General features: G+C 35.5%; 1 protein-coding gene across 1 annotated transcript in view; it reads right to left on the bottom strand.

Annotated features, from left to right (window-relative positions):
• LRP1B (LDL receptor related protein 1B) overlaps positions 1-21,235 on the bottom strand; it is a 1,961,274-nt gene that overhangs the window by 336,497 nt on the left and 1,603,542 nt on the right. Inside the window, exons 44-49 of the mRNA XM_069573760.1 lie at positions 18,094-18,286; positions 17,340-17,465; positions 12,995-13,123; positions 10,490-10,609; positions 2,500-2,613; positions 2,107-2,256 (exon numbers count right to left, since the gene is read on the bottom strand). Of these exons, the coding sequence (XP_069429861.1) occupies positions 2,107-2,256; positions 2,500-2,613; positions 10,490-10,609; positions 12,995-13,123; positions 17,340-17,465; positions 18,094-18,286 (832 nt within the window). The remainder of the gene's footprint in view (positions 1-2,106; positions 2,257-2,499; positions 2,614-10,489; positions 10,610-12,994; positions 13,124-17,339; positions 17,466-18,093; positions 18,287-21,235) is intronic.

The raw sequence follows: 21,235 nt of genomic DNA, 5'->3' as shown, positions 1-21,235 counted from the left end.
TTAGGGCCCTGGATTGATCCTGGTCAGGGAAGTCTTCCCTCTGTCTGTGCCCCTGCCACCTACCAACCTCCCAGGACCGACCATATCACCTTTGGGGGCTTCCCTGATGGTTCAAATAGTAAAGAACCTGCTTGCAATGCAGGAGACCTGGGTTCAATCCCTGGGTTGAAAAGTTACCCTGGAAAAGGGAATGGCAACCCACTCTAGTATTCTTTTCTGGAGAATTCCATGGACAGAGGAGTCTGGTGGGCTACAGTCCTTGGGACTGCAAAGAGTTAGACACGACTGAGAGACTAACACTTTCACTTTCTATTTTAAGGAAGAAAAACAAGTTGCAACAAAATCTCTGAAATTGTTCTACCTTAAAAATTATCATGAGAATAAAAAGTATTTGTATATAAAATTATTTTGTATATTGTATATTTTTCAGACTCTGGGGTATTATATTATTATAATCTCTAAGAGCACATACAAAATACTAGATTTTTCTCTTTACTGGTCTCCTTGCACCTTCAGGTCTACATAGTTTTAGAGCGACTGACTCAGAGCCAATCAGGCAGTAAATGTTAGAGTAGACTTGTTAATCACACCACAGTAATGCATGACTATTTGAAGATACAAAAATTACCTCCATTTTATTTTTTTAACACCAACTTTGTAGATCTAATTAGAGATGAAAAATCACTTTTAAGGGAGTCCCCTGATGGCTCAGATTAGATAAAGAATCTGCCGGCAATGTGGGAGATCCAAGTTTGATCCCTGGATTGGCAAGATCCCCTGGAGAAGGGAAGGCTACCCACTGCAGTATTCTTGCCTGGAGAATCCCATGAACAGAGGAGCCTGGTGGGCTACAGTCTGCGGGGCTGCAAACAGTCGGGCACGACAGAGCAACTAACACACACACACATGCATAATGAAGAATAAAATTTTATTTAAAATAATTTGTAGAGGATTCGTAGCGAGCTGCAGTTCAGGGCCTCCCGTGACGTTCTCCAGGTCCTCTTAGGACATAGCAAGTCTTCAGACCCAGAAGGATCATAGCTTGTTACACGCTGATGACCACAGGAGGGGAAAGGGATCTGTCATTGCCCAATTAATTGATAGATTATGTACTATTAAGAATACCAATTCTTTATAGTAGACTGTGTGTGTGCACTTGTGGAATACAAATATGTATGTGGAATACCTATGAATATCCTATCTTAAGATATTTCAAAAAATATTACACATCAACAAAATGTGGCAAAAGTGAGTGTAGCAGCAGGGTTGCTGCTGCTGCTGCTAAGTCGCTTCAGTCGTGTCCAACTCTGTGCGACCCCATAGACGGCAGCCCATCAGGCTCCCCCGTCCCTGGGATTCTCCAAGCAAAAACACTGGAGTAGGTTGCCATTTCTGCAGGGTTAGGAGAAGGAAATAGCAATATGAGAAGACACGGAGTAGAATTCTACAAGCATATCTACTTTCAGTTAGTAATTTACCATCTGTCTTTCTAATATTATTATACATTTTTAAAATTTGTTTCTTCAAATAGAATGAAACAAGTTCATGAGCTTCTCATGCAAAGCAATTTCCTAAGAATGCATATGACACTGTTGTATAGGTAAAGATGGCTAATAGGTACAAAGATACCAGTCTGACTTTTATGCAGTAATGATAACTGTTACCCATATTACTATGCTGAAAGATTATATAAGCTGCACCAAACAGCCTAGTATGACAATACAAGCGTAATACAAGTAAAGCAGGTAGTGAGAAACATAGTCTCCCTCTTTTAGTCTATTGATAGTTTTCTCTCAGTATATACTGCTTCTATGAAAGCTTTATAAATTACACATTTTAAAATGTTATCACCAATGTTAAAAGGATTAACAAAGAAATGAGCTTGAAAAAGGAAACTGATCCAAATATAGAACAGATTTCTTGAGTATCAGTCCAGAAGTCATAAAAAATATAAAGTGGTATGTTTAGAACTGGATGATCATTTTTAATTTAGTCTACAACATTTGTTTTAATCTTAGCCACTGAATATCAAGAATGAAAATTAAAAAGTTTGTGCTATACAACATAAATCTTCAAGGCAAAGACTGTTGTTCTTTCTAGAATTACCTGGGCATTTTAGTTCATCTGAGTAGTCTCCACAGTCATTAGACCCATCACATATCCAGGCTGGCAGAACACATAGTGAGGTAGAATTGCATCTTACGAACCCTGTGGTTTTCACTCCAAGTTTGTAGAAATATGTACAGTCTGTATTATCTATAAGGAGGTAAACAGAAAAATGAGAAACACCTCATCTGCAAAGATTATGAGCCTTTTGTGTAGGTCACAGAAACAAGAAATGCTAACCTCATTTGAAGAAGTAAATATGCAGTTATCCTACACCACAGGGGTTAATTGCATATCAATTCTGGACAAGGTTCAGTGAGAAGTTGGACACTATTCAGTGAAATGTCAAAGGTGCACAGACATGCACAAACAAAAGGTAATGGAATATCTTACTGCAGTTCTTTTCATCTGAAGCATCTGCACAGTCGATGTTCTGGTTGCATCGCGCTGATCTCGGAATGCACGTCCCATCTGTACAGCGGAACTCAACAGAAGCACAGGTTGAAACTAGAAAAATAGGTAAATAAATAAATGGATAGGTAAACTAGATAATGGCTTCTTGCTTTTAACATTTTGAGCGCTTTAATTCTTATATTTTGTTTGGTTTTGCTTTTTAAACTCTGGGCAGTTGAACTTGACCCATGATTCCCAATCCTAAGCTTGGGTTAGATGCCTCAGATATTTTCTTCTGTCACACAAGTCTTCCCTGCGTTGTGATACTTATGATACTGCATTGCAATTGTCTGCTTGGGTATCTGTCCCCCCAATTGTAAGCTCCATGAAAGCAGAGGCCTGTGCCTTATTTTACCTGATCATTCCATTTCAAAACTAAGCTAAACAAACAAACAAACAATAAATGCTGCTGAAATGCTCTTTCTTTTCAGCTTCAAAACTTTAAAGTTGAGAAGAGTGGTTAGACAATAATATTTAAGAGAAAGGTAGGGGGAAAATGAGGTGTGTGGGTGGGGGGGAAGTCAGGAGAACTGGAGAGAGGATGAAATACTTTTTCTCCCACTTTTGCAATGAAAAATAGAGCTAATGAATCTTGGTGGGGAGGGCTAGGAGAGCATATTAGAGTGTGTGAGATGTGCAAAAGTACAAAAGTACAAAGTACAAAAACTAGGCTTATGACTCTAAGCAAAAGCCTGAGTGTGTACAGAGAAACCCTACCTTGTTTGCTAAGAAGTGGAATGTTCCCTACTATGATAAAAAGAGATGGACAGAGAGAGCTGAGGAGGAAATCACTGTGTGTTTTCTTTATTACTCAAAGATGAAATAGTTTAGCACTGCTAGAAAGTCATCATACTACGTTATCTTCCTTTATAAGCCATATCATTAACATTTGGTATAGGAAATATGGATGCCTCACGCCAAGAAACATATAAATGTGGTATGACTTGTTTCTGTTATTGGAAAGTAAGGCTTTCCAATTCCCTGCTATGCTTAGATGAAAATCAGTTTTGATATGCTACCATCATTATATATTCTTTGTACAGAATTGCTTATTCTTAGTCATATATTCCTTTCTACTTTGCTTACACATTCATTACCATATAATGTTTTCCCGCAATATGTTGTGAACAGGTGCATGGCTTGCTTTGTGTGTCAGATTAACTTAGGTGAGAATTTTATTCCAAATTCAAATTTCCACAGGTTGATTATGTTAATGAACAACCTGAAAGGCTCTTTGATTATGCCATTTTTTCTAGTGTTGATACTCTAAAGAGCCTATTTAATTATAAATATAAATTATATCAATTGTAAATGGTTAAAATGCTATCTTAAAATATGCAAATTTTACTCAAGGGTATGTATGTCATTTGTATTTCAAAATGCACTGCTCTTATATTTAATTGTATCTTGCAATTGTATCCTTATTTACGTTTAAAATGATGATTAGAATAAATGTTTTATTTACAATTTGCAATTATAATTGCTTCACTGTTTTCTTCATTAAAAATAACATCTTATTATGTGAAAAGATAATGCCATTATAAGTAGAGATAAACACACTGTTTTAAAGAGGAAAAATAGATATTTTTATTTTATGCTAAATAAAACATATTCTTTTCTATTGCTTTTCAGTACAATATTTTTCCATGGAAATAGTAAATGGAATACATAATTTAGAAGATAATCATGATAAGTATATACATTTTGCTTCTGACTTTGCTGTCTTTCAGCAGTCTCCTATTAAGAGGTTGTGTTTCAAAAAAAATTCCTGATAAACACTATATTTCAGAATGTATTTCTCTGTGAAACCATATTCTGGATAGTGGTAATATTCCTAATCAAGTGTACAAAGATTTATTGCACAATGCACTTTAAATTTTATCTATACTTGCAGTTAGAGTTTGGGATGCTAGGAATCCTAATGCTGATGTACTGGGACAATCACAGTCCATTCCACCATCTCCATCTCCCTCCAAACTTCCACAGATAATCGTCTGTGTACATTTCATGGAGTCCACCTGAGTGGATATTGGTGGCAGATAGAGAGAAGAGGGTAAATCATGACTCCATGAACAGGGTGATGGCATTTCAGACAATTAGGACTGGAGTTTCAGGGATGTCACAGTAATGGAGTTTCAAAAGTAGTGGTGAGTACTCTCAGGTGGAAGTGAGTGTAAAGAATGGCTAATGAAAAGAGTGGAAACGTGGAGCAATCAGAACATGGGTCTTGGATAGAATTCTGGGAAGAAGAAAACATAAACAGAGGGACTCTGATCTAACTAGATGAAAAGAAATCATAACTTTAAAGTTGAGAAGAGTGGTTAGACAATAATATTTAAGAGAAAGGTAGGGGGAAAATGAGGTGTGTGGGTGGGGGGGGGGAAGTCAGGAGAACTGGAGAGAGGATGAAATACTTTTTCTCCCACTTTTGCAATGAAAAATAGAGCTAATGAATCTTGGTGGGGAGGGCTAGGAGAGCATATTAGAGTGTGTGAGATGTGCAAATCGGAACCAGTTGTGTCTTCACTCCTAATCCTATCTCCATAGATTCCATGACTTGACTTAGAGTTTGGGAACAGCTAAAAGATTATGTAGGGTGATAAGTGGTATTGGAATTGGGAATATTAAGTAGTTACACCATTCCATAAACAGCAGGAGCAAGGTGGTTGTGGGGATTAACATCTCCAGCCCTTGTAGACAAGAAAGGAGAGTTGTGAAACAGGAGAAATCCATGGTAACAGAGAAAACATCACTTAATTAGTAAGCAAAATCTTCTTGTGCCAAAACCTCTTCCTTTCTATTCCCTCTGCCACATTCCCTTCTATGTTGTTTTGGTCAGTCATGTACTGAAATTTGTTTCACCCTAGGGTGAGTTTGAGGGAAAGAGATAATAGCATCTTTAATTTGTCAAGTGGATATGAAAAGTTTCTGACAACTTTTTTCAGGCTAAAAGCCCTGGAGAAAAAGAGAAGAGAAAATAATGTAGTCCAAATAAAGATAAACCGAGTGAGAAATACTATCATTTTCCCTCCAGATAGTGCCAAAATAAAAATAATAAAGCCTACAAATTGTGAGTGACATCAGGAATAGCAATGAGACACCTCAAAGGAAGATCTGATGGATATTGTTGTTCAAAAGTAGTAGCAAGAGAAAAAGTAAAAGAATATACTTTCTTTCCTTCATATACTTTCTTAATTCTCCTATTTAATCCACTTCCTTCTCTCCATGTTAGTTAAAATATTTAATTTGATAGTAAAGATATGGAATTGATCAGTCTTTTCCTGGTTCTTAGGATGATTCTTATAACTAAGCTAACTCACTGTTTTTCCAACTCCCTTACCCAGCCTGTAGCAAAGGGGAAGCTGACAAGAAAAAATATATTAAATGTACTGCCACATCTCTTCTGTTTACTTTCAAACCACATCTTTTATTTCATATACTGCTTAGGCTCCAAGGGTATGTGAATCCAGAAAGAATGATTTCTCCTCCAGGTAGGCTTATCCTTTTCCTTTAGCTTGTTGTTTGTGGAATCTTCAAAGTTTTCCTATGAATTTGAGGAAAACAAAACAAATACAACACCAGCTTCCTTTCCTCTAGGTTGCCTTAGAAGTGCTTATTTCTCCAGTCCACGTAAAGGTATTCAGGTGGCCCAAGGAAGTTCTTTTCAGAGAGAGTATATTCATCTCAACAGGGAGTGAAGGAGGGATATGATGCAATCTCCAGAAATCTATTCACTCAAATAGAAGAGGAATGAAGAGTAACAAACTTTCTGAACAACTCCGCAGATCCCCACCAGACAGCTTGATGTCTCAGCTCTCAGTTATGAAAGGAGTATTACAAAGAGGCAGTAATAAAAGATTGATGAGGATTTGGGTTTTCACTTTGCTTCTGAAGACAAGAGATAAAAAATAATTCCTTACAATATTTCTATAAATAGATTCTTTGACTATATGCCATTAAAAAAAGTTAATTGCTATTAACATCTAAATTAAACAAATAGTATTTCAGATGATTCCACCATAGCTTTTCTCCAAAGCCTATTAAAATCTTTCTGTATTTATTGATATTTTATTGTACCACTTAAATTTTGTTATTTTCTGCTTTATTTACATTGGGCAATAGCATATGATTTGTGTGTGCACGTGTATATATACACAACAAAGCACTGTGTCCCCAAGTGGCAATGATTATAGAAAAAGTGAGTGACTAGAGAAATAATTCTTTTTTCATTCTTCCTAAGCCTATTTATGTTCCTTTACCTTCATGACCTTTTATATGCTATAAGTGTCCATGTGTTTGATGGACATACATCTGAATTAATGCTTTATAAGAAACTGGCTTATGGAAAAAGTACCCAAGTTAGTATTTCCCCTGTGGCATGAAAAAATACCATGTGAACAATCTTAATATGAGAGGAAAATCAAATCTAAACGATGAAAATGTAATAAGTAAGCTTTCATCTAAAAAGCTACCCATTTGTTTATCCTATATAAGCTAGACCATTTACTTAAATTTGTTAATTTATAGTATGTAACACAGCATCTATTAGAGCATGCGTAGTTTCAAATGTACTACATTATATAGGAAGAAGTTCAAGGCATACAATTTTGTTGTTATTGCTTCACAAGATATCCAATTGTCATACCACACTATTATTATCACAAAATAAATGTTTTGACAAAAACTTGAGTCTCAAACATGGTGGTTCTGTCTCCAAGTATATGGCTGAGATGGTTATAACACAGAAACTAAGAATTTAGATTAAAAAGGGGGAAATAAAATTTTGAATTATTTATATTGTTATTCAGCTGATACTGATGTCATTAAGCAAAATGAAACCTATCTATACTTTTAGAAGACTTATGGTTTCAACCAGCCACATAAGAGTTTAATAAACACCTACCATGTACTGAGTATTATATTTCATAAACCCAAATGCACTAATTTGCTTACTGCTTTTTAAAAGAAACCGTTTTCCAAGAAAATCCACAGTAACATTAAATTTACATGGCTTCTTTTGCTATGGAAGTTTATATTAAAATCTACTTCCTATATCTATTATTCAGTTCCTTCATATTCTAGATTTATCTTTTAATTTTTATCCCAGCTTACTGTTTTCATGATAGTCTTTCTACCTTGCATAATAACTAATAGAACATATCCATTTTGTTTCTTTCTACTTTCCTGTCCTTTCTTCCAAACGCTTATCTGTTTCTCTCTACTAACTACCAATGTCTTACTACAATTTATCAGTTTTAGTCTTTTATAGATAATACAAAACTACAGTTAACTTTCAAATGTACTTGGCTCTTCCTAAACTACAGTATCAACTTAGATGGTAAGCTTCTCAAGTGTTTGGCCAAGATCATATTCTCTAAGACAACAGAGTAACTTCTCAATCCTTTATCAGCTACAAAATAATTTGTACACATTCTACCTTCTTCCTTAAATTTTTATAGTCTTCTCATTACAACTGGACTTCATACATCTTTTCTCTACCATCAATCTTTTTAAAAAATAGTCTGAATTCACTGTCTTTACTCTTTCACCATTCATATTTGTCTCAATCCAGTGCAATCTGGTATTTCTTTCCCATTCCACTGAACTAAGTCTTTAAGGTAACCAAGGAATTAGTATCTATTTGCCAAGTATAGTGGACTTTCCAGTCTATGCCTGCCCTCTTGCCTTCTCTGTAATGCTAATTTATCCTCCTTTCTTTAAAAAAAATAATTTCTTATGAAGCTCATTTTATTACTGTTATGGTATATGTTTCATTTCCTTATTAGTGTCTTCAATTTTAATTTCAATAGGTCATTTCGACGCATTCTCCTAAAACAACTGCTATTTCATACCTCCTTTGAGTTCTCTCTCTTTAAGAAATCCAAGATCAATTCTTCTGATCTAAACCTACTATCTGAGCTCCATATCTCTGCTTATATATATATAACCTTTGAACAGTTCCATTTGAATGTCTATAGGTACCCCAACCTCAGAATGTGGACCATTCTTATTAACTTATCCCTGTTTCACACAACAAAGGGCACACAAAAATAAATTTAAAAATTAATGAAAAAAAATTTTTTAAAGCAGGCAACACACACACACGTGCCAAGATGCTTCAGTCATGTCCGACTCTGCATGGACAGTAGCCCACCAGGTTCCTCTGTCCATGGGATTCTTCAGACAAAAATACTGAAATGGTTTGCCATGCCCTCTTCCAGGGGCTCTTCCCAACCCAGAGACTGAACTCGAGTCTCTTATGTCTCCTGGATTGGCATGGGGGTTCTTTACCACTAGCACCACCTAGGAACATCCCCTCCCTCCCCCCCCCAACACATGCCTATCCTCTATTCCCATGTTTCTTACCCCAAAATACCTGTTATGCTACCATTTAAAATTCTGTTATTTCTGTCTTTCTCCTCTTTATTCCTAGCGTTCACTGCAGTAACAGCCTTCTATTTTGTCCTTCTGGTCTCAGTATTATAGCTTTAATTCTAAACATCAGTTTTTTTCCTCTTTTTTTTTTTCCCTTTCTGGTGACTACAAGATAAAGTTCATGTTCTATAACATGACACCAGAAAACACCCTCATATCCCAGTTCCTTCTAACTACTTCATTTTTGTTGACACTCCTCAATATGCAATCTGGCTCTAATCATCAAATTACTTTCAGTTTTCAATATTGGTCCCTCCACTTGGAATTCTCTTGTTTTGAAATCATTCCACTGTTTTTAGACTTTGACATTAGTCTATGAAGCCTTTCAGGTTACCTCCAAGTTAAAAAAAAAACTTAATAGTGCAGTCATAGCACCTCATATTCATCTTTACCTATTTAAATGACTATCTTTCACTTAGAGTTTGATCTAAATTGAGGGCACACATAGAACTTATAAGTTTTATGTCTCTATTCTTAAAGAATTTCACCCAATAAAGTATTTTCAATAAATGGAAAGGTGGTTAATGGGAAATTGGTTTGGAAAGATCTGTTGAGTCCAGATTTTAGGAGACCATAAATGTCAGACTAAAAACTTGTCACTTATTCTGCAAATATTGGGATTCTTTACCTGAGGAATACTTAAAAAAAAAAAAAAGCACTTACATCTTTTCATAGCATTTACTATATGCCAAGTTCTGTTCTAATACTGATACACTTATTTAACTATTGTCTCTTCTTATAATTTGGAAAACTGAGGCACCAGTTGGTTAAGTACCTTATCCAAAGCTTCTCAGTTAGTGTTAGGGCTGGGGTTCTATTCCAGGTAGTGTGGCTGCTGATGTGTTCCATGGTAAAATTTTAAATTTAACATGGGAAAATTTTAAATTATGTTAGCATGACTAAACATTCAGATTTATTGGAAAGAGTAGCAGTCTTTCCAATTGATTTCCAAAAGGAGATCAATTAAAAGGCTGTTAAGCTTACCATGTTAAGCTAGGCTCAAAGTAGACTGAAAGGGAATATATTTCAAAGAATTGGAAGATTTGTTGATGATTGGGCATGTGGCTAATAAAGCATGGTGGAAGGAGGAACAAAGAAAAATACCAAGATTTCCTTTCCAATAAGTAGGAAAATGAAGAAATCACATGTAGGAGATAGGATTAAGGAATGAAGGGGAACATTTTGGGGCAGTAAATTTAGTATTATACTTTCTGGTAGAAATGTCCCAAATAGGGAGTTTGAACTGAAAAGGTGAGAAAGAATCTTGAAGTGAGCAAAGAAAGAATTAGAAACCAGAAACAGAAAAATAGTCATCAATTTTCAATTGAGTCTAATAACTCTCTTCAACAGCATTGACCAAAGCATGGTCCATAGATGTTAGTTAGGGTTATATATCAAAAAGGTGAAACTCCAGAACTCTCAGGACTACACTGTAGAAGAGTTTGGGAAATACTTAGCATGATAATATTCCTAGGTTGATGTGGCATGTGTTTACCTTTACAGTCTAATTCATCAGAGTTGTCTCCACAATCATTTTCACCATCACATAACTTGCTGTGAGGAACACAACGACGATTGTAGCAGGGCTTGAAACCTCTTCGACAACTTCTGTTTTCTTACATGGAAAAGTGAAAACACATATTTGGAGGGCTTATAGAAATATTTTTACAAAAAGAAGATCACAGATAAGATCTCATTCACAATAACCAGATTGTGGATCTAAAGAACAGGTGCTGTGTGGCATTCAAGTTCTGGATTAGAATATCTATGAAAAAACTCTCTTTGACTATTTTAACTTCAATGATTCATACTTGGAGATCTCGTCAAATTATACCCACTTTATTGCTTCTGGCATTTCAGGTAGGACAGAAATAAACTTATATCACATATTCATTTCTGAAGAAATGAATCTCTACCTCAAAACTAATAAGGACACTTCAACACCTATCCCCTATCTCCTTTGCACCCCACAAGTATTTTAAATCAAGAAAAATAAGTGTCAAACAAAACATTTATTCCGGAATCAGTGAATTCAAGGGATCACCTATTTATCCATAAATTTCTCTTAAAAATCATCTTAAAGTATTTACTAGAATTTTTGAAGCAGAATAATAATTGCCTTCTGAAATCTGTTTACCTTAATCAGAATCTCCTGACATTTTCTGATTTGGGGCAGAAGGTACCACTCACAATAATAATAGCTGTCATTTGCTGAAAGCTTCTTTTGCGCCAGGCTCTATACTGAGCATATGTAAATATACACATGTTTATTTAATGTTCCCAACCACCATTCCAGCTAGGTTTGCTTTGTAGTGTGCTGTGTTGTGCTTAGTTGCTCAGTCCTGTCTGACCCTTTGCGACCCCATGGACTGTAGCCCTCCACGCTCCTCTGTCCATGGAGATTCTCCAGGTAAGAATACTGGAGTGGGTTGCCAAGCCTTCTGCCAGGGGATCTTCCTGACCCAGGGATCAAACCCAGGTCTTCCTGGGTTTGCAGGCGGAACCTTTACCAGCTGAGCCAACAGGGAAGATTTGTAGTGAGAAACTAAAATATAGGAGAAGTAATGGCCTTTCCTCATTCTAGTCACAAACTAGTAGATTTGGGAACAAACATTTAAACTCAAATGTGATTCTAAAATCTGGAATCTATGCCTGGAATTGTCAAACTATAGTCCACAGGCCAAATGCTGCATGTGAACCTGATTTTATCTGGCTCTGGAACTAATAATGATTTTTACAAAAAGATTGTTTAAAACACTAGAATATGTGACAAAAGCATATATGACCCACAAAACCACAAAATAGCATCATACCCTTTACAGAAAAAGCTTGTTAACCCCTTTTTAGTCAAATATTATCTGCCTTCTAAGAAGATAAAAATAATATGAAATATAGTCTCAAGCCAATTCATAACAATGTGGATTTATAAGCTGATCATTATCACATTTTTATATGCTTTAATATTTTCATGATGTACAGGACATAGCTATTGATTTTGGTAAATACAACATTTGAGGTAAATTCCCTAAGATTTAGTTACATGTTGATTACAGACAAATTACATTTGATTATCATTTTAGCCAAGGATGTTTACTCTGCAATTGAAAGAGTGAAAAATCTTCTTGTGAATTTCCCAAAATCCACTTTACTCTTGTTTTAACTTTCTTTGACAAGAAATAAAACAAAAGAGAAATACAGAAACCAAATACAACAATTCCAGATATAGATACCTAAATTTTGAAGAGCATATAATACCAATGCTATACAGCATAAGAATAAATCAGGCTACTTTAGAAATATTCTAGATCAATTCTACATCAACTATTAATGATTGCATAGATGCATGGTTTCAGGAAAAATATTGTTGAAATGAAGGCAAGTAACAGTTGCTTACTATAGAGTCCAAAAGCCTGTTTATATTTCTATGGGAGAGGGAAAGGTTGACTATTATTTGGTGTCACCTACAGAGGCACAACTGGTGGAATTCCATACTTAATGGACACCAGGGCTAAAGCAATCAGCCTTTGTACCTAAGGACAATAACCCTGGGATAATCCGAGAGTCAAAATTATTTAGAATGAATAAGACCCTGATACCAATACAACAATATACCATTGATTGATGGTGGACTTTTGCTGCAGGTTAAACCTGCAATATCCAGCCAATAACTAATACTTCTGACATCTTCAAATGTAAGCCTAAAACCTTTTGCTAATGATGAATAACTAGGGAGCTCAAAAACAGGCTCCTGTGTATTTAAATTTATACTTCAAGCATGGAAAATATTAGGAAATTCCTCAGTTAATATCATGTGTATTGGGTAGGAAATAAGGTGCCCAATTTGAATAAGAACAAGCCAAATCAATTGTTAATCTACATGTTAATGAGAGGCAGTAAGAAAATCATACATACAAACCAAATGGAGACAATCATACCAAAAACTATAAAAATAATTGCAAACTTATCTCTTAGATGAGAAAATCACACACTGAAAACTTACCACAGTAGAGCAGTTTTTCATCTGATTTATCCTTACAATGAGGAATGCCATCACAGGTGAGCTGATAATCAATACATTCTCCATTTCCACACTCAAATTCTGAATAAATATTGCAGGAAGAATTTTTAGCTGAAAGGTAAAAAGGTCAATATTTCATGTAATAACAAACATTTTTGATGTCATAGCAATTGTTTCCTTTAATCTTAAACATAAAAATAAACAAATTTGCTTAAATAAAAATTAATAAAGGGCAATTGTTTATGGAATTCCTTTACAAAAAAAAATTAAGAAGGACACTTTTATTGTGTTGTTTTCAAGCTCCCTTTACAAATGTTCATAAGTTGCCTAACTTTATCTTTGTGTCTAAAGTATGTTTGTGGATTTTGTTAATTATTTGGTGACTGTACATGTGTGGAAAGAAGGAGGGGCTTAAATCTGGGTGACCTTATTTATGCATCTTGCTTAGCACTTTATCCTAAAAATAAATGTTTAAAAAGAGCCAGTTAAATAAGCTCTGTACATACTGATAGTGCTTTTGTATTTTCTTATTGTAATCTCATATATTCTTCAATACACTGAAATTTTTTAGCATATAGAGTTCTCATCTTAGATGCCTTGAATTGATTCATTTCACTGAAGTCTCTCCTCCAAATGTCCTTCCTCCCCAACTACCTGCTGAAAAAAATCTCTGTAACAATTTCTATCACTAAGAAGTACTAGAGTTGCTGAAATTATTCTCTATAGAATAGACAGAGCCTCTTGTGCTATTCACATTGTGAGAGGTGCCAGGGAGAAGACCCTCTCTTCCTGCCACAAGTGATCAGTACCTACTCCTTGAAATGCATGGGAGTCTGTAGCGGGTGCTGGTAGAGGACAAAGATAAACTGAAAAGCACATGCAGCAGGTGCTTATGGGCTGCAGTTAACCACTGCTGTGTTGTCCCACTTCTAAATGCCAGGATTCTTATAAGAAATTTAAAGTCCGAGTTTTTTGTTATTTGAGCAACTTGTCAGTACAAAACAGCCATGAGTACAAAGAAGCTTTTCTATAGCTAGATTTCATCCCTGGAATGCCAATATGTTCTAGAATGATCTCTCTTGGGGAAAATAGACATTTTTCAAAAATGTATTTATTTTTAATTGGAGGATAATTGCTTTATGATATTCTGTTGGTTTCTGCCATACATCGACATGAATCAGCCTTAGGCATACATATGTCCTGCCCCTCTTGATCCTGCCTCCCACCTCCCAAACTATCCCACTCCTTTATTTTTATTCTTAAACAATTGATTTACTAGCAAGCTTTTGGAGTGCAACGTTTCTGCTGCATATTGTGCTGTCTGCTTGCATATACTCAGTCTATTGGGCTTCCCAGGTGGTGCTGGTGGTAAAGAACCCGCCTGCCAATGCAGAAGATGTAAGAGATGCGAGTTGGATCCCTGGATCAGGAAGATCCCCTGGAGGAGAGCACAGCCACCCACTCCAGTATTTTTGCCTGGAGAATCCCACGGACAGAGGGGCCTGGGCTACCACAGTCCTTAGGGTTGCAAAGAGTCTGACACAACTGAAGTGACTTAGCACAGCCCAGCACTCAATCTATTGCTTGTAGAAAAACAGTATAGGGAAAGCAAACCATATTAATTATATTGGAGGTAATTAGAACTCATTTATCTCTACTAATGCAGGAAATATAGTTTAATTTTATAATTTGCTATCAGGATTTATTTCAGGAATATTCAGTTAAATAGGTATTAATACTCTTTGAAGTTCCCAGTATTTTGTTTATTATTCCTAGAATGTAACCATTTTTACAGAATATCTATATTTTCTCTGTCTATCTACCTATTAATGACATAATTTAACTTTGTAAATGATAGCAGCCCTCTCCAAAGTTAATTTTGTTTTTCTTGGTGCAGTCTAAATTTCACTAGTCAGTAGCTAAAGTAGAATGCCATTTTAGAGGAAATAACAAGAAATTAAGAGTCTAAAAATACCACTCACTTTCAATAATTATTATCTTTAAGAAGAGTGCTGACTTACTGCCCACAATCACCTTAGATCATGAACTGAATAAAATTCATCCATTTTACTGAGAGTCCATTAGCATTCCTAACTTGTTTTGTCTATTTTAAACACATACTGTTTAATTTCTCATTTCCAGTGAAAAATAATTGCTATGATAGAAAATGCCATATTTTGGTTTTATAATCACCATACCTTTGAGGAAAAGATGATAATATGTACAGTAAATATGGTTTATTATGCAAAAAAACAAATATTGTATGAGCACAATTCTTATTTAGGTATGTTTGAAGAAATAGTATTGAGTATTTTCTGCCTCTCTCTAGAAACAAAAACTGTGGTTCAGCTGTCCTCCATTCTCTTACAAGGTAATTGCTTCATCTAATTATATTTGCTATTCTTGTTTCTGTTACGGGTGTTAGTAAGGTTAGCAGTGTCGTGTGAAATGGAATTGCCTAATCTTTTTTCTCAAGAGTTATGACAACAAATGGTTTTCTCTCCTTTGCCCTCAAGTAGGTGTTAGTAAATAACCTTTCATCCTTGTAATGTTGCCATTAACATTCATAAACTGCTCTGGGTGAACTAATTCAGATGTGGACCCTGATATTCCAGAAACATCATCATTTCCCAAAGATAGATTTGATAAGAAGAAGCCAAGAGTTACTTTTCAATCTCTCTGCTGGCCCACAGAATTTCAATATGAATGCACAATGGATACAAGATACTTCTGTAAAGATTCGTCGGCTCTGAAGAACCCAGTATCACTCTGCAGTTCCACGTGAATACAACTATGCTTGTTTTAACACTACAGTTTTCTGTCTGATTCATTCCCTCTCATCAATAGTGAGACGCAGGTGGCTTAGTAGGGACAGATGTATTTAATCTATTTTGCTGCAAGGACAGGAATCTACTGTCTACAAATAAGCCTTGCTGTTTTGACTAGAGGCATTGGTTTACTATTGGCCTGTAGTGACCTGTGAAAGAAACATGAGTGATTCTAATGCATGGCTAACACTCCAGGCTTACAGATGGCGTCGGATCCAGACAATTACAGTTGAAACCACAAAGGCAAACTGAAATAGAGAGTTTAAGCAATTGCTTGAGAAATTCAGGGAAGTGTTACGGAATGAAGAAACATTGGAATTTGTGGCCCGAATTATTGAAATTAACTATCTACTGGACAATTACATCACTCCCTTGTTTGCCTCAGCACATTCTTAAAGTCTTTTACTTATTTTGCTAAGAAATGCCCTTTTGGATTATGTGCCAATATACAAAGTGAGAAAATATGTATATGTTCTTGCATTAGGTGTAGTAGTTTTCCTGGTTAAAAAAACTATGTCAGAGTGTTTGTATAAGAAAAAAATTTCCAAATGTACATAGCTCCAAGAATCACACTTGTTTGTATTAAAATAAAGAACAGGCAGAAGAGAAGATCCTTCTGGTATACAAAGACTGAAAGAAGACAAAAGGTGCAATTGAAAAATACTTTCAGCTTATGATTCTTATTTTTATAATGTAGACATATCCAACTCTATTGATTTTCTAAGATGAAAGATATGAGATGAGTATACAGGTGAGGAAAAAAAACTGAACACATCGTAAGAGTTAACCAATTTTAATTTTCCAAAATGCTTCTCTCTTGTATTTCTTACTCACAACTAGTTTTGATGTTAAAGAGAAATTAACCCTTTTTATGTTGCTGGATAATTTTCATGACGATATTAGAACACTTGAACCGTTATTTACAGTAGAAACAGTTTGGGAAACTTAGCTGTTAATAAGTATATACTGTAATGGTACTAATTAAAGATTGCAATGCCTTTGGGAGGTATAAACATCACACAAGGCTGCAATGTTACATTTTTAATTAACAGTTCAGAAATGACTACAAATAAATTGTGTGAGCCATTCTTTCTCATTTATATACTCTGACCGACTGTGAGTGGGTTCACTACTAAGCTACTGCCTGTACACTGGTTTATTCTGGCTTTAATTAATTTTGCTATTGACTGAATTCTTAAAGTCATAACTCCTAAATTTTCAGATATCATTGTGTACAGGTATTTCTTCAGTTTACCCAACATCTTCCAGCCATAATCAGAGGATACAACATTCATCACTCTTTGGGTTATTATTACCTATCACATGGTGCTATAGGTAGAATGGTAAACAGTTCTTTTTAGAATAGAGACATAGGCCAACAGGGTCTCTAATATTGGAGGAGAGTACAACTTCAAACATATGCTAAAACAATTCCAGTGTCCATGTGTGCCATTTTGAGCAGTTATGTGTTACAACACATCTTGATCATCTTTACTTACTCACACATCTGTTGTCTTCCAGCAATATTCGATCCCCTCTGCAGGAACAATTCACTCTTCCATTAGGTGTTAAAAGGCACAAGTCATGGCAACCTCCATTCAATAATGCACATGGAGAAAGTTCACCTGCAATGAAGAGGTTTTCTTGGTGACATTTTATACTGAATCCCCGTACTGTGTTACTATAGATTAACAGTGAACTGTTAAACAGCCTCAATCTCTCAAAATATCTCATGAACAAGGAAGATTCAGGACTTATGAAAATCTAAAGATTCCAAATGATAAGTACAATTAAAAATATGTAACAAATCTCTACATTTTCTAACATATTTGTCATTCAATACACTGGTACCTCTAGAAGCTACACAAACACTGCAAACTGCAATTTTGTAGGTATTCCAGTGATTAGAAAAAAAAAATGTTTAAGCCAGATGCAAAGCTTGTTTGTAAAACAAGTATTATTTTCTTGGAAACAACCTGATTTGAATCATCAAAAATAAGAGGAGTGAGAAAGTGTGAAATAGATATTCAGAAACTAATAATTAAAAGTGAATCATTCCTCTGGTGATAAATTAAGAACTATAAAATTTCCATAAAACATTCAGATAATTTCAATATATTCAATGGTCAAAGCCTGATTGGTAGCGCCAGAAACAGTAAGAAAACAAAATCCAACTAAGTATCACTTAAATATATATATGTTTTTGAGAGATTATGTAATTAAGAAATAAATTTGCTTTCTATGGTAACTTACAGCTATTGGTATCATTAGCAACAGCTATGATACCCATTGGTTGATGTGGAATATCAGAACGAAGAATTTTTGTATCTCCTCCTGTGTACTTGTTAGAACGCAAGATAGCTCTTCTTCCCCAATCTGACCAGAAGATATAATTGTCATATACAGCCAGACTGAGAAAAGTTCCTGGCCCAGATTTGACAATCACCTGAAATAAAGTAAAATATCGTATTTTTAAAAATGAAACTATCTGCATATGTTTTTGCTCAAAAAAGAGATTATTAGTTTACTTTAATCAATTGAAATAATCAGATAAAAATGTATTTCACTGACTGTATTAAGGTTTATTTTAAATATCATAATCATCCTTACCTTTTGTAATGTGCTTACTTAATATTTTGAAGTATATTTTTAATAGTCATTCACTTTAAGCAATTCTGTACTTTTAGTATTATAAACCAAAATCAAGACAAAAATATGAGATTAACTGTTATTACTATCAAACATTTTTATTAAGAAATCATTAGATATGTAGTAAATACTCATTAAGCTTTCAGAGCTGTATATAAAATACACAATACAATTTGATCCAGGTTATTCCTTTAGACAACACAAGTGATTTAACAAGTTATCCATGCATTAGAAATAAAAATTTAAAACACTCAGACAAAGATGAAGTAAAAGGGACTAGATTTCCCTTCCTAATAAAACAACTAAAAAACTAAGCAAAATACATAAAACAAGGCTTTTCAACAAAGTGGATATCAGGTAAGAAATGACAGTGATTCCTGCGTAACAGGAACTAAACCAAGTGAGTCCCATAACCTCCAGAGTTCATAACCTGAGATAGTGACGAATAGTGAGGCAGTGCACAGGGACTCAGCAGAGTTCAGGGAACTCTCTGAGTGCACAGAGCTGAGTGATGGGAGTTACTGGAGAGTGATATGGTTAGATCTCACAAGGCAGAGTGATAGAGAAGAGAATGCAACAGAAACAGAACTCTGGGTGTCTGCACAGGGTCCTCCTGGAGTATTCAGCCATGTACTAAGCACATTTACCTTGATTCATGGACCTAACCTTCCAGGTTCCTAGGCAATGCTGTTCTTTATGGCATCAGACTTTAGTTCCATCACCAGTCACATTAACAACTGGGTGCTGTTTTTGCTTTGGCTCTGTCTCTTCATTCTTTTTAGAGTTATTTCTCCACTCTTCTCCAGTAGCATATTGGGCACCTACAGACCTGGGAAGTTCACCTTTCAGTGTCATATCATTTTGCCTTTTCATACTGTTCATGGGGTTCTCAAAGCAAGAATACTGAATTGGCGAATTTAACTCAGATGACCATTATATCTACTAGTGTGGGCAAGGATCCTTTAGAAGAAATGGAGTAGGCCTCATAGTCAACAAAAAACTGAAATGCACTTCTTGAGTACAATCCCCAAAACGACAGAATGATCTCTGTTCATTTCCAAGGCAAATCATTTAATATCACAGTAATCCAAGTCCATACCCCAACCAGTAATGCTGAAGTTAAATGGTTCTATGATGACCTACAAGACATTCCAGAACTAATACTCAAAATAGAAATCATTTTCATTATAGGGGACTGAAACGCAAAAGCAGGAAATCATGAGATGCCTGGAGTAACGGGCAAATTTGGCCTTGGAGTACAAAACAAAGCAGTTCACAGGCTAACAGAGTTTTGCCAAGAGAATGCACTGGTCATAGCAAACACGTTTTTCCAATAACACAAGAGAAGATTCTACATGTGGACATCACCAGATGGTCAATACCGAAATCAGATTGATTATGTTCATTGCAGCCAAAGATCATACTGTATTTTCTATACAGTCAGCAAAACAAGACCTGGAGCTGACTATGGCTCATATCATGAACTCATTATTGCCAAATTCAGACTGAAATTGAAGAAAGTAGGGAAAGCCACAAGACCATTCAGGTATGACCTAAATCAAATCCTTTATGATTATACAGTGGAAGTGAGAAAGAGATTCAAAGGATTAGATCTGATTGAGAGAATGTCTGAAGAAATATGGACAGAGGTTTATGACATCCTACATCCATGTCATGTACAGGAGGCAGTGATCAATAAAAACTCCAAGGCAAATTAATGCAGAAAAGCAGAATGGTTGTCTGAGGAGGTCTTACAAATAGCGGAAAAAGGAAGAGACGCTAAAGGCAAAGGAGGAAAAGAAAGATATACACATTTAAATGAAGAGTTCCAAAGAATAGCAAGGAGACATAAGAAAGCCTTCCTCAGTGATCAATGCAAAGAAATAGAGAAAAATAATAGAATGGGAAAGACTAGAGATCTCTTCAAGAAAATTAGAGATACCAAGGGAATATTTCATGCAAAGATGGCACAAAAAATGACAGAAACAGTATGGACCTAAAAGAAGCAGAAGATATTAAGAAGAGGTGGCAAGAATATACAGAAGAACTATACAAAAAAGATCTTCATGACCCAGATAATCATGATAGTATGTTCACTCACCTACAGCCAGACGTCCTGGAATGTGAAGTCAAGTGGGCCTTAGGAAGCATCACTAGGAACACAGCTAGTGGAGGTGGTGGAATTCCAGTTGAGCTATTTCAAATCCTAAATGATAAGGCTGTTAACATGCTACACTCAATTTGCCAGCAAATTTGAAAACCTCAGCAGTGGCCCCAGGACTTGAAAAAGTCAGTTTTCATTCCAACCCCAAAGAAAAATAATGCCAAAGAATGCTCAGACTACCACACAATTGCACTCATCTCACATGCTAGCAAAAGTAATGCTCAAAATTCTCCAAGCCAGACTTCAATGGTACGTGAACCGTGAACTTCCAGATGTTCAAGCTGGATTTAGAAAAGGCAGATGAAGCAGAGATCAAATTGCCAATATCCACTGGATCATAATAAAAGCAAGAGAGTTCCAGAAAAGCATCTGCTTCTGCTTTATTGACTTTGTCAAAGCCTTTGACTGTATGGATCACAACAAACTGTGGAAACTTGTTAAAGAGATGGAAATACCAGACCACATGACTTGCCTCCTGAGAAAGTAGGCAAGTCATCTGTATGCAGGTCAAGAAGCAACAGTTAGACCTGGACATGGAACAACAGACTAGTTCCAAACTGGAAAATGAGTACATCAAGACTG

Source organism: Ovis canadensis, chromosome 2 (assembly GCF_042477335.2).
Source record: "Ovis canadensis isolate MfBH-ARS-UI-01 breed Bighorn chromosome 2, ARS-UI_OviCan_v2, whole genome shotgun sequence".
Lineage (NCBI taxonomy): Eukaryota > Metazoa > Chordata > Mammalia > Artiodactyla > Bovidae > Ovis > Ovis canadensis.
The sequence above is the reverse complement of the archived record's forward strand: the minus strand, read 5'-3'. Positions and strand labels throughout refer to the sequence as shown.